Source organism: Haliotis asinina, chromosome 1, assembly GCF_037392515.1.
Source record: "Haliotis asinina isolate JCU_RB_2024 chromosome 1, JCU_Hal_asi_v2, whole genome shotgun sequence".
Taxonomy (NCBI): Eukaryota; Metazoa; Mollusca; class Gastropoda; order Lepetellida; family Haliotidae; genus Haliotis; species Haliotis asinina.
In genome coordinates, this window is record NC_090280.1 from 91,885,766 (window position 1) to 91,903,364 (window position 17,599).

Genomic DNA, 17,599 nt, shown 5'->3' on the forward strand with positions numbered 1-17,599 from the left:
CAACATATCGAGCACTCGCGTGATGTTTTCTGGAGTGGTTGCTGTTGAAGGCCTTCCTGAGCGTGGGTCATCATCAAGGCTTTGTCTGCCACGCTTAAATTCTACAGCCCACTTCTTTACTGTGGAAAATGAAGGAGCATCATCCCCTAGAGTGGAGACCATGTCAGCATGTATCTGTGTTGGGGACATCCCTTTCTTTTGCAAGTTCTTGATGACTGTCCTGTATTCAGTTTTGTCCATTTCTGATGATTTCAGAGGGTAGGTTTACCAAAAGAGCTGTAGTTGAGATAGAACTATTAGTACTTTTGCAGTTCTTGTGTCTATGATTCACTAAATGATTGTCCTCATTGGTGGCAAACACCTGTCTCTACCTGGTGGGGAAAATCCACTCAGACTGAGAACTTTTCAGCCAACCCTCGTATACATTATAATCACCTGTCGTCAAAGGACAGTAAAACAACTAGAATATCACAGTTACAATTAAAACTAGTGTGGAGAGTTAAAACAAATACCACTATTTGGACAATACAATATAAAATACGGACTGTAGAACGCCAACAACTGAAGGTAGATCACCATACTAGGGACCATGGGGACTTTCATTACTTTTGCTACCTGCATGGACCCTAGATGGATTTACACCATCCCCTCAGCCGTTGGTGATTGTAGGAAAATGTAGCCGAAATATAAAATGACAAAAATAATACGTTTAAAAATTGGTCAGTTTTCGATTTCACATTGAAAGTGACGGCCTCAACGTAGAGACTGTCAATTGGAGATGTTCTGAAAGATCCAAGACATAGCCTCAGACCTTGGTGATGTACAGAATCTAATAGCTTTAGGTTCCTTTAGCAGGCTCCACCATACACAATGGAACCGTAATCAAGTTTCGATCGAACCAGAGATCTATATTAGTGAAGGAGGGTAGTTTGGTCCCCTCCCCACTTTGAATTAGAAACAACTTTTAACAAATCGATTGCCTTCAGACATTTGGCTTTGAGGTACTTAATGTGGGGCAGAAAGGTTAGATGCGAGTCAAATAATATTACTTAAACCAAGGGCGCCAAGACCAAAATTTAAACAATTCCATATCACAGTTTGTGCAAATTTCAACATAAACTCCATGCACAGGGCTTGGCATGACCAGCCGATTGGTTGAACCGGGCCCATTCAACCACCCGTCTAGGCGAAGTCAGGGCCAAAGTGGTGTATTGAGCAACAGGAACATGGTTGCAAGCCCCTATTGCCCTCAACCACCAGGATCCCTTCCTCCGTCGACACAGGGCCGCAACCCACGGCAAACGGGTTGGTGGACCAAATATCCCCCCGGGTCCACAGCGGGGGTGTCGGCGAGCTCTTAGCGTTACCCAGCACACACCACGAGGAGGTGGCTCGCCACGGGTGCCTATACTCACAGAGACAAGAGTCTCTCCACAAAACTGCACAGCAAACGGTTTGATTTCAACTATCCAACTGCCAGCTTCCCTTCCTGTACAGCAATATTCCACAAACTGATTCTCCAGCTCCAGTGTTTCGGGTTTACATCTTTGGAGAGAGAATCGAGCATGCTCCTTTAACCTGGATTTCAGAGTGTACCCTTGATTTCTTGTTCGGATTTTCAGTTTATTTTATATCACGTTTGGGGACTCTAGAAATGAGTTTTACACGTTGTAACCATGTGGGGAATGAAACCCGGGTTTTTGGCGTGACGAGCGAACGCTTTAACTAACAGGCTACCCCACCGCAACGATTATTACTAATACGTTGTTTGATCAGTGTTACCATATTACGGTGGTGTAACCTTCGGGTTACATCATCACATTTCGGTTGCCCAACGTCATGCTATTGCTGGAAAATTGTTGAAAGTAGTGTAGGACTCAATCACTCACTGGAGATTCAGTTGCTCTGTAACCTTTCCAAAACGTTATATGGTAGACATGTGGGGGACATTTCAAAGCCTGATGCATCATTGACGACATTTAGGGCAGATATAATTCCCTACTTTATCTGTAAGCCCAAACCAAGTAAAAATTACATTTTGATAGTTAGTGGGTGAATTGGTAAATGTTGCTTTAAGCCGCATCAGCAAGTTTCCAATATTCGAGGTTACTATTTGATAGGATTTTATGAGCACCTGCAAATGGTACAGTGTCAAATGTAAAACCGGAACTGCTTTTATCAGAGATTTTTTTGGACACGAAAAGGGATCCTGTTATGAGGCAATAACAATTACAGCTTTAAACTACTTTCCAGTTCTATTATATTTTCTATAGGGGATATACGCGCAATGTGTTAGTTCACATAGATGTTTATATCGAGCTTTCAAAACAACAGTGCGTGAGTATTTTTGTTAAACAATTATTACCAACGGAATAACATTACATTTTATTATTGCAAAATAATCATTGCGTGATTATGTATGGTTTCACGTCACTTTCAGCAACATGCCAGCATAATCACCAGCAATGGGTTTCACTCATTGTGACCATGTTGGGCATCTCACAGTCCCCCACAGTCCACATAGGCTACCCCACAGTCCCCGGTAAGTCAAAAACAACAAACATAGGAGAGGTGACAACACGCGTTTATGCCTTAATTAGGATTCTAGACACACAGAGATAATTTTAATACTGAATGAGTAAGAAAACACAGTTGGGTGAGTGATATGAAAAAATGTTAATGGCTTTTCTTATGTCGGGGACTGACAAAAAGTTGGTGATGTAAATATATCTGTTAATCATTTTTCGGTAAAACTAAAATATATTGCTTCACAAAATTGGTATAGAAAATTGTCTGCTTCCTAATACTTATCTCACTATTCCAATGCTAAATTTTGAAAATTACGTTGTTTCTTAACAGTACAGATATCTCAGAGCAGCTTTTAATAAATTAAGGATTAGTTTACACAATTTCAATGATCTATTTTACGTATAAATATCCAAGATACCCAAATATTCAAATGCCAAATATTGAAAATTACAGTCGTACCGCCCCCACGCACTATATTGTGAACAGATTGCTGCTATGTCTACTTCGGTATCAGTTCAGAAACACATTTCAATGATGAACGCTGATATAAATGGAGAGGGAACTGCATCATTGGAAAACTTGATTGTTTCACTTTTAGAGCAATATGTGCAATATGCTGGTTTGCATAAATAGTCAGTAGATTTTGATACCGAGCTTTCAAAGCGACAATGCGTGAGAATGTCTGTTGAAACATATAATTTTCAAAGAAAATTACATTTTGATATGGCAAAAAGGTTAGTGAGTGAGTACGTTGCATTTACAATATTTCAACAAGGTGATGATTGTGCCCATGTTGGGAATCGAACCCGTGTCTTAACCGTTAGACTACCCCACTGTGTTGAGATGAGGTGAAAAATCCTCACGTGCTACGTGATAACTACTGTGTAATATGTAGGTCACTTGCTGATAGAGAGAATAAGTCAACCAGGGAACGCATGTAACGTGAACTGGGCGAGTCCCTCCCCACTGCACGACTGACAGCTCGCCTGGTTGCCATTCGGTCTCATTATCTGGATCCCTGGATATCCCTGGACATGAGCTGTGTGTTCACACTTTGAACCATGTCTCAAGTAAGTTGTGCAGTACTGACGTATGACTATGTATAACTCACCATATCGTTGTGTGTGACATGATATTCACGGGTCAGAGCTATCACTTTACTGGGACACTCCATATACTCAGGTCTCTGTAACACAGTGAAGTCAGGGGTATTTGTTTAACCTCATTGGGAGTACGCTTGGAATTTCAAAGCGCACTGAAAAGACTACGTTTTAGCGGTAAACAGCTGATCAACAAAACAAATTATTTGTCGTTCACTATAGACAACTTGAATGGTAACTCTATTTAGCAACTACATTGATAGAGCTGGAACACTGCTGACTACACACAAACCCAACCTGTGTGTAACACTAACTTGGGCATTGACAAAGCGATACGGATGTAGCGACAGCGACTCAAGACAAACACATTTTTGTGATGTATCAACAAAACGTAAAACAATAACGTTACATATGAGTACGTATGTGAGGGATTACAGACAGGAAGAATTCCCAGAAATTCATTGCATGATAGTGAGTGAGTGAGTGAGTTAATATTTAACGTCACATCGGCAATATTTCAGCCATAGCGTGACGAGAACCATAAACATTATACATAATAGTGAATGGTAAAAATGTCAACGAAGGACAGTAAAACAACTAGATTATCACAGATATATATTTAAAACCAGTATTAATTCTAAAACAGTTTAACTATAGAGGTCGCTACAATATAAAACACGGGCTATATATCGCCAACAACTGAAGGTAGATCACCATAGTAAGGACCAAGGGAACTTACAGTATCTTTGCTACCTGCATGGTCCCTAGTTGGATTTACATCATCCCCTCAGCCGCTGGCGATTGTAGGAACGTTCAGCTAAAGTTTTAAAAGAGCAAAAAGGCTTCGTTTATTATCAGGTAAGCATAAGTTATACTGTGAAAGTTTTGGGACTTACGTATCCTCTCAGGAGGACAATGATTTTACATTGCTTTAACCACCTTTGAGGATACAGCCACTAACAATAAAAAGATCCTTAATAGTTTTCTCATTTAAATATCTATCCCTTGTGAAGGACACTGACACGAGTATCCTTCTATAAGGATCTATAGAATAGAGTAGCACCAATCTTTTTGAGCAGACATCTTCACACATGACCAGGTTCTTTCTCAATTCAGAAACACTTAGTTGATGCACCAGATGACGGCGGTGACACCCTCACGTCGATAAACGACAACGGCTTTCTTATCCCCAACTTCCCTGACGGACAAGGTATCGAGGGTGTACGTTCTGTGAGAATACGCGACGATGACGTCCTAATTTGCACATATCCTAAATCAGGTAACATTAGATACCATGAAACTCAATGACTATTGGTATCTGGTTCGTATGGATTGGATTCGTGTTTTCATAAAGAAGCAACGTAATTACTAAAACACCAATAGCACTCACCGCAACCACACCTACACAAGCGCAGGCCATCGCACCCAGAGTCACACCCACACCACTCAAGCTCATCCTATTACACCCACACTAACAGCACCGAAACTCAGCCTACTACACCCAAACTAACAGCACCTTTCACCAACACCAATCCCTCACCAGTCCAGGCCACCACACCACACCCAACTCAGTCATGTAACCCATGTTCGTCATAAGAGGCGACTAATTGGTTCGGGTGGTCAAACTCGCTGACTCGGTCGACACATGCCATCGTATCTCATTTACGTAGATCGATGTTCATGCTGTTGATAACAGGACTGTCTGATCCAGACACGATTATTTTCAGGACGCCGCTATTCAGCTGGAATATTGCTGTGTGCGGCATAAAACGACAAACGAACGAACCAACCAACCAACCAATTTCTTCAGTTTGAAACTACTAAAGAAATATCAGCATTCTGTTTAGCAGGATCACAGTACAGTGGTGTGGTGAAGAAATTGGTACCTGTTAAATGGCATATTTCATTGATAAATGATGCAGATCCGTGGGTTCAAAACTTGCTCTTGTCATGTATCTCTCTTATTATCCAGCTGATACTGGTTTGTCACGTGACTTCCGTCTCTCCAGGAACCCACTGGGTCTGGGAAATTACTAGAGAGCTCCTCACAGGGGAGATAACGCACGATGACGTCACGATGAGCCAGACCTTTATGGAAATGGGCTCAGAAGAGAGATATGCCAATCTCCCGTCTCCCAGGATCCTCAACTCCCATCTCCGGATGAAACATCTGCCAGACGACGTTCTCAATAAGAAAATCAAAGTCATCACTGTTCTAAGAAACCCAAAGGACATGGCTGTCTCCTATTATAACTTCTCGAAAACGATTCCATTCGCTAAGTACAAGGGGGAGTGGACGAATTTTTTACGACCCTTATTTCAAGGAAAGTGTGAGTACAGTTCCTTGTAATTCTTAAGCAGTCGGTGCTGACATCAATAATGGTATGATTCAATTCAGTGCAAGGCCAGTTTAAATGCTGTTTCATGGATACACGTTTGTCCTGTGCCGAGACCTTTGAGGCAGTGCTGTAACCTAGTGGTTAAAGTGTTCGCTCGTCATGCCTAAGGTTCGATTCACCACATGGGTAAATGGGAAAAAGCTATTTTGTGATGTTGCTGGAATGGTGCTAAAAGCGGCGTAAAACTAAACTCACTCACTGACACAAGAGCTTTCAGTTATAATCCTTATTCCTGTCATCGTAGTAACCACTGTCGGAACGAGAAATATCTCTTTCGTAGCTTTTAATGGTTGTTAGTAAGTTTGGTCGTAATAATGTGTACTCTCTCTGTATCGTCTTGTCATTGATACTTCTTTTAATAATTTCTTGTTTGAGTATTCTTCCCTCTCTTTTCTTACAGTTATGTATGAATCATGGATGGACTATGTTCTTGACTGGGAGCTGGTGAAGAAGACTAATCCTGATCAGCCAGTGTTGACTCTCTTCTACGAAGACATTAAGCAGGTGCGTTGGACGACAACTGTTGTTTGATCCTGCAGTTTGCGATATTACACATTACAAACAGCAGCATTCATGTAAGTACGTCTTGGAAGAAAATTTATGAGGAATGCAATTTGAGTCGGTGACACTCTGATCACCCATTATGTCTGCAAGCCGAAACGTGTGGCAGTCTGGTTGTGTTTACAATCTGTGGTTGGATGAAGATCGAGTCTGACCCTGAATGACGTCAGGAAGGTACACATGTTTGGACCTTAGTCCGGTATTTTGGGGCAACAGGTAGAGACGTTAGACACGTATGTTTGAGACATTAGGCAGGTATCCTGGGGCTGTACATGTAGACCTTAGTCATGTATCTTGGGACAAATCGTAGACACGTTAGGCACGCATCTCTGGTAAGTATGTACAGGTCTGAGTCAGGAATCTTGGGGCAACACTTCTAAACGTTAGGTAGGTATGCTACATATGGAGTTAGGAATGGTACACCTAATGACCAAGCCAATATGCGGGTGAGTTTGGTGATGAGTTGCTCTCGAAATGTCTTTTGTCAAGGTTTGTTGAGACAACACGTGGAAACAGCAGTGTTGGTAAGACCCAAATGCGCTTTATGTGTTTATGTCCATCGTGATGTCTGATGTTCAATGGGGAACATCACTTAAATGAATGTTACTTCAGGATCAGATGCGAGAGATGAGGAAGATATGCGAGTTTCTGGGTGTGGAAAGAACGGATGACTTCTTGTCCAAAGTCTGCGACAACACAACAATTGCAGCAATGAGGACTCACAAAAACAAGGGACATGATGCATCAAGCGTGTTTAGAAAAGGTATGGATGAGTTTTACCCATACCCAGTCGAAACCCTGGACAATTACGTTTGTTTGTCATGGGGAATTATTTTCGACATTCTTGTGACAAAAGGAGCATATTTTTTTACAAGCGCAAGAATGTCTGAGATCAATACAACACATTCTCTCAACGTCTGCTGCCCTGCAAACAATTACTGAGAATATGTTGTTTTGTGTAAGTGCAGTACTGATTTTGTTCCCAAATGCAAACCTGTGCAGACATATGTTGAAGTCTGACACAGGTAAGGGGACTAAAAGTCTCATGTAAAACTTTGGTTTTATGTAAAAGGCTGCAAAGTAAAAGTCCAACCTAAAAATGTTTCCTTTCAGGTGGAGTTGGTGACTGGAAGAACTGGTTCACTGTCGCCCAGAACGAGTGGTTTGATCAGTTCTACCAGGAAAAGATGGCCGACTGTCCCCTTCAATTCAAATACACACTGTGATCAAGGTTGCAGGAAGGCCTCTTTGAACAGTTCTCCACAGCGGACTGTGCACGTCGTACGACTGTGCTATCAGAGATGAAGAGGACAACAGTAATCTGACATGATGAATTTCAAATATATATAATATACATGTAACACTGACTATGCACTTTGAATTTTGAGTCATAGTGATAAAAAATTACAGTTTGTTTCAGAAACGTTGATGTATTAGCTCAAATACATCAAGGACGTGTTGTAAATCTTTTAGTAATCCTCAAAATATATTATGGGAGAACTATGTTGAACATCATTACTTTACTTCATGGCATAACTTCAGATCATCTTTGCATCAGATGAAAAAACAATAACAAGAGTTAATAAGGGATCTAGTTAGTGAAGAAGTTCCAGGAATGCTTCTAACAACAGCCCCTTTGTATCTTGTATATAATCCCAAGAAAGATATTTCCATCCACTGACAACTTGCTGTTACAACTTACTGTTAGTAAATTATTTTTGCTATGTGAATCTATTCAGTTAATAATCACTTTAAACGGTGGCTCCTATGCATGTATTATGGAACCAGAAAGGGATATTTGAGCACACGTAATCATTAATGTTAGCTTATAATGGATTTATTTTACAAGGAATTAGCAATACCTTGGAGGGTTTATTAAGGCTTAAATATAACTAATCTACGTAAATCACGTGACATAATTATCTCTCCATTTTGTAATTCACATTCAACTGGTGGAAACAGAGAATGTCTGACTGTCTGTCTGGCTGCCTGGCTCTGTTTGTCTGTCATCGTGACATTTTCAACGTTTCAACCAGCTTGTGACAACTGAGCAATGGCTGTTTTGAATCGGTTCCACAGGGTTTGGAGCACTACATATCAGTCCACTGCCCTTCTTGTTTTCCTGGGTCTTCCAGTACGAGGTCTGTCCTGTATACTTTACCAGTGGCTTGGAACATCCCCCTCAGTCTGTGAATGACCGAGGGTGACACTCGAAGACGGTGAGCAACAATTGCGGTTGTGCTTTAGCACCCTTGTTTCACGCTGTTTTCGACAATGTTTCATTTCATTCAAGGAATATTGAATTAAATGCATCACTGGAAGTGCCAGCATGTCGCCTAAAGTGTCTATTTAGCACACAAAAATGTTGCATTTATCTTTGAATATAAATAACCTCACTACGTTTTAGTTAAACTATACGTGTTTGTAGTATATGTAAACCTACATGTCAGTGCTCTGTGTATGACACAGCATGAAAATGTAGCAATTTAGCCTCAAACAATAATCAACAATAATGGAGATGTCACGTTTTATTTAGGTAGATGTACCGAGAAACATATACACACAAGAAGTTATATGCAATTTAATTATGCAGATGAAGCACTGTTTATAGTTAGACCTTGAAACAAACAAGTTTCCGTGCAGGCATTTTCATAACACCCTGGACTCGCATGCCAGTGTTTAACCCATGGACCTTCATTTCAACCTTTAGCTCTTGGGTGAAAGTTTTAGGTATTATTCTTTATATCATATTTTGGGCATAGGAAAACAAGAATTTGAAACCAAAAACATTTTAAATGTCGATGGTGACAAAAGTATTATTGGTAATCCATTTTCATCTCAGCTGATCACATCTTTCAACATTTTATTTTGATTTTTTATTTGAAAAATGAACTGATAGTTACATTTGAACTTTCTTTGTTACAATTGCCCATGCACCTGATACAACTGCTACGGACCACTGTAGGTATTAACTTTGTAACAACATGATAGTCTCCTTTAAATAACACTGAGGTTTAAAAGTCAAGATGCCAATGTTCTAGTTAGTACCTAATAACTTTGTATGTGGTAGACTAGACTCCAATTACAAGACAATAAGTAACAAGTGTTACAACTGACCCCCGTCTCCCCTGCATCTTTCACGAAACCTACGTTTGCTCGAAGATGAGGAACTTTTGCACGTGCGCATGAGTATATTCATTACCAACAGATGAGCAGATAAAAGGAGTTATTTTTTGTAAGCGTAGCGAACACCCACAATGCTTGTAACTAGAAGATTAGATGTTGATGAATATATGTTGATAGGCTGATCGAAATAACACAGTTATTACATTAAGAGGACATTCTATCACAGATTGGGGGATATATATTTTAGTTTTCAAAAATCAGAATATGAAGGACTGTGGTTTAATGTATCCAAATGTCCCAGTTGTACCAGTTTCTAAACGGACCTATAGCCAATGTCAACGTTGCCTTTGATGTAACAAAACTTCCAGATTAACAATGTGTGCCTGTATTACCATGCTTCGAATTGTAAGCATTCCCATTATAATTTGTAGCCTTTAAAAACATTTCGGGGATGGTGTGGTGGGGAGACCTGACGACCATTGGTTAAAGCGCTCGGTCTTCACGCCGTATCCCATATCCGATGTCCTAGATATTGCTGGAATTTGGCTGCAAAGCGGCGTAAAACGAAACTCACTCTCACACTTATTAGGGTAAGGGAGGTCACCACTGTCCTCTCCTATCAAAAGGAACAGGAATCCCGTTGTGCGTTATCTACGTGACAGAGAGCTAGGTCAAGTAGGCCAGGGAACAAATACATACATGTAACCCTCACTGCACTGCAGATAGCTCGCCAGGTAGCAATCCCATCTTGTGTCTGGATCTCAGTGCACTCTCACTGGATACACTATAGACTTGTATGCCGACAACATGTCTCAAGTAAGTTCTTCAGCACTATACGACTGTATACATGACAGATCATTTTTTCCAGACCATGTTAATTGGAGAATCGGTTATATTTAGGTCCTCGTGGCACAATGAAAACATGATATTTGTTTTAGCCTGTATGAAAGCATGTGATTCACACAAGAAATAGTACGTATTAGCGTTAAATAGAAAATCGACAAAACAAACTGATAGTTGAGCGTTGTCACGTAATACCAGTAACGGCGACCCTGATTTCGTTAACTGCAGGCAGCTTCTTTGAGAGACTTCGATGACACAGCGGAAAAACTGCTGACTTTAAAGTTCAGCAACAAACGAAACCAGAATGTAGGACCAACTTGGGCGTTCACATGTCACACGGACCTACCCGGAACACGGAGAAGAGCAAAATAATACTATTTTACTGTTTACACACACACACACACACACACACACACACACACACACACACACACACAGATATAATATAGATGGATCCTAGTTATGTTGGTTTAACAAAACCTGTGTCATGGTGCAAACAGTAATATATACACACACACACACACACACACACACACACACACACATATATAGATATAGATATATATATATATATATATTCCAAAACTGTGATTTTGGACAGTGCCCTGACAATGCTATGACGTCATGAACGTGAGACGTCAAAATGCTATGACATCGTTGCACAGTAAATCTAATGCCAGTGTTGTGTTCAGAGATGTACATTTTTCATTGAAAACTAATGAAGAATGATCTTGCATAATAAATAGAATCTCATCCTCGTGTCTACTGAAATCAATAATTCGAGGGGATGTGAATAAGTTTTGAGCCTTGAGCATTTTTCAAACCCAGGTGTCACAGCCTATGGTACGACATTGAACCTTGGGGTGTAGCTGAAGTTTTGGTATCCTACTCTCAGAAGTTATTGAACAGCTCACATTGACAGATAGAGACCCCCCTCACGGCAGTGAAAATGAATAAAATTGAGTATAGAGCAGTAATTAAGTTTTTAGTTCTTGAAGGAAACTCGGCGAAGAACATTGAAGAAAGGCTTTCAGCAGTTTATGGGAAGTCTTCCCCTTTATCTGCTACCATCAAACGATGGGTCAATGAATTTAAGCATCGTAGAGAGAGTCTTGAAGATGACCCCCTTCCATGTCGCCCAACAACACGCACTAGTCAGGAAAATATTGACAGAGTGCATAGACTTGTGCTGGAAAATCGCCGAATCACACTCCACGCGTTAGAGGAGACCACAGGCATTTCACACGGATCCATCGAGACAGTTCTTCATGAACATCTCGTCATGTCTAAGGTGTGCGCAAGATGGGTGCCAAGAATGCTTACAGATGAAATGAAGCAAACAAGGGTCACCATAAGCAACTCAATGCTAACCAGATACAACAAGAATCCAGACGATTTTCACTTTAGGCTAGTAACCTGTGATGAAACCTGGATCCACCACTATGATCCTGAGAGCAAACAAGAATCCATGGAATGGAAACATGTCACATCTCCCAGGACCAAAAAGTTCAAAGCCTCCAGATCAGTGCAGAAGGTAATGGGGACAGTCTTCTGGGATAGCAAAGGCGTCATCCACATAGATTACTTACCAAACGGAAGAACAATGAATGGGGAATATTACGCTAACTTGTTATTATTGCTAACAGTCAATCAAGGAGGAGCGCCGGGGCAAGATCAGACGTGGTATTCTTCTACATCAAGACAATGCTGCAGTACACACCTCTCGCGTTGCAGCCGCTGCTGTCCAGGAATGCGGGTACGAAATCTTGCCGCATCACCCCTACTCTCCAAACCTGGCACCAAGTGATTACCATCTGTTCCCAAATCTCAAGAAACACTTGCGTGGTCGTAGATTTCAGGATGATAATGAGCTTATTGCTGCTACTGAGGCTTGGTTTGAGGGCCAAAATGGCGCCTTCTACAGATATTGCATCGGCGCCTGGCAGAAAAGATGGAACATGTGTCTTGACCCACAAGGGCACTATGTTGAACAATAATTGTGGTTCATACCAATATTTTCTGTTTTTCTATGCAAGGCTCAAAACTTATTGACATCCCCTCGTATCAACACGCATTGATAAAGGTAAAAATATCCACGCTGTTGACCTTGGATATTTGTTACTTTATCAACTTGTGTTTAGAAGTAATATCTGATGTTAAGCGGCTTTTGGGGAAATATTTGCAATACATCGAAGCAATATTCCGGCTATGTGGAACTGATCGAGTCTGGACCAGAAAATCCAGTGATCAAGACCATGATCACAGATCTACGCATTTGGGATACGATAACATGTGTCAACCAAGTCAGCGAGCTTGACTAGTCGTCTTCTACGGTCTTGCCTCTCTTCCGCTTCAGAGACAGATAGTGGAAGTTGTGGACGATGGCGGTGATGCCGCCACGGTCGTACGCGACCATGGCTTCCCTCTTCCCAACTTCCCCGACGGACCAGGCATCGACGGTGTGCGTTCTGTGAAAATTCGCGACGATGATATTCTACTTATCACGTATCCTAAATCAGGTAATATTAACATTAGATGTATTTCATTTGGTATCAGGTATGGCTCATATCGTTTTACCAAAATATAATTTTCGGGCAGGTTTCATTAAAAAATGGTGCTTATATTTCATCATCGTCTTTACTGAAAAGTGTACTCCACAGACTCCACAATGCTTTTCTCAATGTTCTAGTTGGTAGTGTACGTTAATAGCAGCAATTGTAACTGTATGTTTGTGTACTGGAATTGATACTTCAAGATTACTTAATTGCTATCATCTAAAGCCCATTCGTTCACCAAATATTACATCCCATTTATCCAATTTCGCGCACCAATCATACTCATGCCCATCCTGTAACATCCACATCAATCGCACTGAAATCCATCCTACCACACCCGCACCATTCATACTCATGCCCATCCTGTCACACCTTCACCAGTCCCACTCAAGCCCATCCTATCACACCGGCACCAATCCCACTCAAGTCCATCCTATCACACCCATAGCAATCACACTCAAGTCCATCCTATCACACCCACAGCAATCACACTCAAGCTCATCCTATCACACCGACACCAATCCCACTCAAGTCCATCCTATCACACCCACAGCAATCACACTGAAGCTCCTCGTATCACACCAACACCAGTCCCTCTCAACTCACACTAATCACTAACATTCACATCAATAACAACAACCATCATTCAAAATGTTCTGCTCATTTCTGGTTTCCAAATAAGTAAGAAGCATTCTGTTCAGGACATATCACAGTGCACTGTGCAGTAAAGCTTTGTATTTTCCTGAGAACTGATGCAGATTCGTAGGCTTAAAGCCGGCCCATACCGTAAAGGTTTGCTTGTCTCTCCAGGAACCCACTGGGTGTTTGAAATAGCAAGAGAGATCCTTTCAGGGAAGATAATTGACGATAACGTCTCAAAGGGCCAAGCCTTCATGGAAATGGTGCCAGAGGAGACGTATACTGACGACCCGTCCCCCAGGTTCCTCAATTCCCATTTGCTGATGAAACATCTGCCAGATGACGTTCGTAAAAAGAAAATAAAAATCATCATTGTTCTAAGAAATCCAAAAGACGTAGCTGTTTCACTCTATAACTTCTTGAAAACACTTCCACATGTCAACTACAAAGGCGAGTGGAAGAACTTTGTGCGACCATTCTTTCATGGAAAGTGTAAGTACCGTTCTGTCTGTGGTCATCTATAAATAGTCATCTTTTTGCACTCTTTTACCTTTAAATTTCCCCTATGCTCCTACGTCCTATAATCCTTCTTGAAAACTTTTTCTTGGAATTCTTTGCTTCCCGAGTGAGGATGAATACACATAATATATACACACCAATACAGATATGAGTATATTCTATTTTACATGTGTTAACGCACTGAAAGGTGTTTTATATGTAGAATTTAGCCTTAACCCAAGACGATTAGTCTTACAACCTTTCCACTCAAGTTAATTCTTCCTATAATCCTGCATTTTATGAGTGAACGTGGCAAGTATAGTTTGAATACTGAGTTGAACTATTCAGTTTTGTTGACCGTGTCTTCGCCTGGTGATTTATTTTATGATCTCTGCCATAATCGTTAAATTTGTGAGTGGTGAGCGTATGTTGATTTAAAGAGGATATCGACACTGCTTTGAACCGTGTTGCATCAATTGTATTCTAAAAGCTTGTGTAACCTTCTTGCTATCGTTACACCGTTGAAAGGCGATTTATTTAGGCATCTATGCTTTAGTCTTTCTTTTTGTTACAGTTATCTATGGCTCGTGGATAGACTATGTCCTCGAGTGGGAGCAGGTCAAAAAAGACAATCCTGATTTGCCTGTGCTGACTCTCTTCTACGAAGACATTAAGGAGGTGAGATGTACAACACTATCTTGCTATAATGTACACGGCATTTACATGTTTTAATCGACAATATTTCATCATAAAAGTGAACGCAACGATTTGGGGGGTAGGGACATATTAAGCTATTTTGTCCAGGCAACGCATAGAGATAAAGCAGGTACGTGGGGGCAACACGCAGAGATAAAGCCAGTATATGGGGGACAACATGTAGAGATACAGCACTTAAACAGCGGCAACACGTACATATTAAGGAGGTGACTGAGGACAACACATAAAGATAAAGCAGGTATGTGGGGGGCCACAGGTAGAGATAAAGCAGGTATGTGGTGGCAAAAAGTAGAGATAAAGCAGGTGTGTGGTGGCAAAAAGTAGAGATAAAGCAGGTTTGTGGTGACAACGTTTGCACACATTAAGCAATTTGAAGTGAGCAACACGTGCACACATTGAGCAAGTCTGTGAGGACAAGTCGTGGGCACTGAGCACGTATATGGATCGTAACGCATGGACACATTAAGCATTACCTCGGGGAAACAAACAAGTCAAAATGAAATGAGGTTTGTTGGGATCAGTCTGAGTTGTAATATCATTACTAATGAAAAGAACTTGAGATGTAAATTTTCAATTTGTTGTCCATTCAGGATCAGATGCGAGAGATGAGGAAGATTTGTGAGTTTCTAGGAGTAGAAAGGACGGATGACTTCCTATCCAAAGTCTGCGACAACACAACTATTGCATCCATGAAAACTCGACAGAAGAAGGACGATAGTGGAATCCAAGTTTATAGAAAAGGTATGGATCAGTTATGACCCTTTTCTTAGGTCATGTCATGTATTTATTAGCCATTATCTCGTACAATAAGGTTCGCTGCTTATGAGTGGGTGAGTGAGTTAATATTTAACGTCACATCGGCAATATTTCAGCCATATCGTGACAGGGACATAACACTGAAATGGAATATATGATTATTATGAAAACCTGTCGACAAAGGACAGTAAAACAACTAGAATATCCCAATTTGAATTATGAGGGAAAGTGCCACATATAAAGACGTTTCTGAGAGCGGTGCCAGTGCAGTACTAGTGGCTTAAACATCTACGTGTAAGTCCATAGGGAGTACATGGAGCTCCATGTTTGACCCTATGGTATTACGTCCACATCTTTCTGTTAAAGCCTGATGTGGGCCAGTGGCTTCAAATGCTGTATGTAGGACCAGAGAGTAAAAGTCGAAATGAAGGTCCATGACTTAAACACTGGCATGCGAGTCCAGGGTACTATTACAACGTCGCCACGGAAATTTGTTTGTTTCCAGGGCTGAAAACAAATCCTGATATAGGTCAATAGTTTATAATCACAAATCCTATGTAAATGCCTGCAAAGTAAATGTCCAACCTACAGAATGTTTCTCTCCAGGTGGAGTTGGTGACTGGAAGAACTGGTTCACTGTCGCCCAGAACGAGTGGTGGGACCAGCACTTCCAGGAAAGGATGGCAGACAGCCCTCTTCAGTTTAAATACACACTGTGATTAACCGAGACTGTACTTTAGCCTAAGGTACTACAGTCATAGCTTTTAGGAACAACTTTGTGAGTGTGCATATTATACAACTGTGCCACCAGTGCTGAGAAGGAAATGATTAATCTGATGTGATGGGTTACCATCATACTGAAGTCCAATGATATGAGGCTGACATAGTCTTGATCTTTGCTTTATTGTAACTGAAAGAAACAGATGTGTCTGCGATCTTTGCTGCACCAGCTTAAATATGTAAGACAGCTGTGCAGCCACTTTTAACAATAATTCAGGTATACTTTGATGGAAACATCCTGGACATGACTGCTATGTTACATCGCGTAAATAATTTTTAAAAAAACTTGAGCCTCAGTCTGAGCTATATATAGCTTTAAAATGTACATGGGGCGGTGGGGTAACCGAATCCTGTAGGCTATAGCCTAGTCACGCCGATTCCCCACACTGATACACTGTGTGACGCCCACTGCTGATGTTGCTTTGATATTGCTGAAATATTGCTAAAAGTAGCGTGAAACCAAACTCATTCACTTCTATACGAGCTATAATTATATACTAAAATATGTAAAGGAGGATTTCGGCCGCTTTGCTTTGTGCACGTACCTGTGTTTGTATTTTTCATCTGTAATAGACAAGCACTAGGTGATCAATGTTGGTCTGTCCTTGATCAGCCTTCATCAAATAGTTACCGCACCACACTGTGTTAAATAAATACAGGTGGCTATTGCCTACGTTTCACACTGTTTGCGTTTTTATTTCAAATAATTTGCTTAAGTGAGTGAGTGAGTTAATATTTAACGTCACATCGGCAATGTCTCAGCCATATCGTGACGAGAACATTTAACACTGAAATGAAATATAGGTATAGTATAAAAATCTGTCAACGAAGGACAGTAAAACAGCTAGAATATCACGAAATGGGATTAAAACTAGCGTGGAAAGTTAATACTAATATCACTATTCGGACAATACAATATAACATCAGGCTATAGATTGCCAAAGGTAGATCACCATACTAGGGACCATGGGGACTTAGAGTGCCTTTGCTACCTGCATGGACCCTAGTTGGATTTACATCATCCCCTCAGCTGTTAGCAATTTAGACACATATAGCCAAGTATATAATCCCAAGAAAGATATTTCCATTCACTGAG

The 17,599-nt window shown here is 40.8% G+C and overlaps 2 protein-coding genes across 2 annotated transcripts; both read left to right on the top strand.

Moving 5' to 3' along the window:
* Positions 1 to 3,390: 3,390 nt before the first annotated feature.
* Positions 3,391 to 9,001, top strand: LOC137284310 (sulfotransferase 1A2-like). Its single transcript, XM_067816082.1, has 6 exons — positions 3,391 to 3,599; positions 4,746 to 4,908; positions 5,639 to 5,959; positions 6,429 to 6,532; positions 7,202 to 7,352; positions 7,703 to 9,001. Exons 1-6 carry the CDS (start codon positions 3,591 to 3,593, stop codon positions 7,813 to 7,815), a joined length of 861 nt encoding a protein of 286 aa, XP_067672183.1. The 5' UTR covers positions 3,391 to 3,590; the 3' UTR covers positions 7,816 to 9,001.
* Positions 9,002 to 10,397: 1,396 nt separating this feature from the next.
* Positions 10,398 to 17,181, top strand: LOC137284321 (sulfotransferase 1A1-like). The gene is made up of 6 exons (XM_067816091.1): positions 10,398 to 10,531; positions 12,915 to 13,077; positions 13,924 to 14,244; positions 14,825 to 14,928; positions 15,558 to 15,708; positions 16,330 to 17,181. Exons 1-6 carry the CDS (start codon positions 10,523 to 10,525, stop codon positions 16,440 to 16,442), a joined length of 861 nt encoding a protein of 286 aa, XP_067672192.1. The 5' UTR covers positions 10,398 to 10,522; the 3' UTR covers positions 16,443 to 17,181.
* The last annotated feature ends 418 nt before the right edge of the window (positions 17,182 to 17,599 follow it).

Bases quoted from the DNA above. Each gene is read 5' to 3' on its own strand.
- LOC137284310 (XM_067816082.1), top strand. The intron at 4,909-5,638 runs GTAACATTAGAT...CCGTCTCTCCAG, and splicing joins TTGCACATATCCTAAATCAG to GAACCCACTGGGTCTGGGAA. The intron at 7,353-7,702 runs GTATGGATGAGT...GTTTCCTTTCAG, and splicing joins ATCAAGCGTGTTTAGAAAAG to GTGGAGTTGGTGACTGGAAG.
- LOC137284321 (XM_067816091.1), top strand. The intron at 14,245-14,824 runs GTAAGTACCGTT...TTTTTGTTACAG, and splicing joins ACCATTCTTTCATGGAAAGT to TTATCTATGGCTCGTGGATA. The intron at 15,709-16,329 runs GTATGGATCAGT...GTTTCTCTCCAG, and splicing joins AATCCAAGTTTATAGAAAAG to GTGGAGTTGGTGACTGGAAG.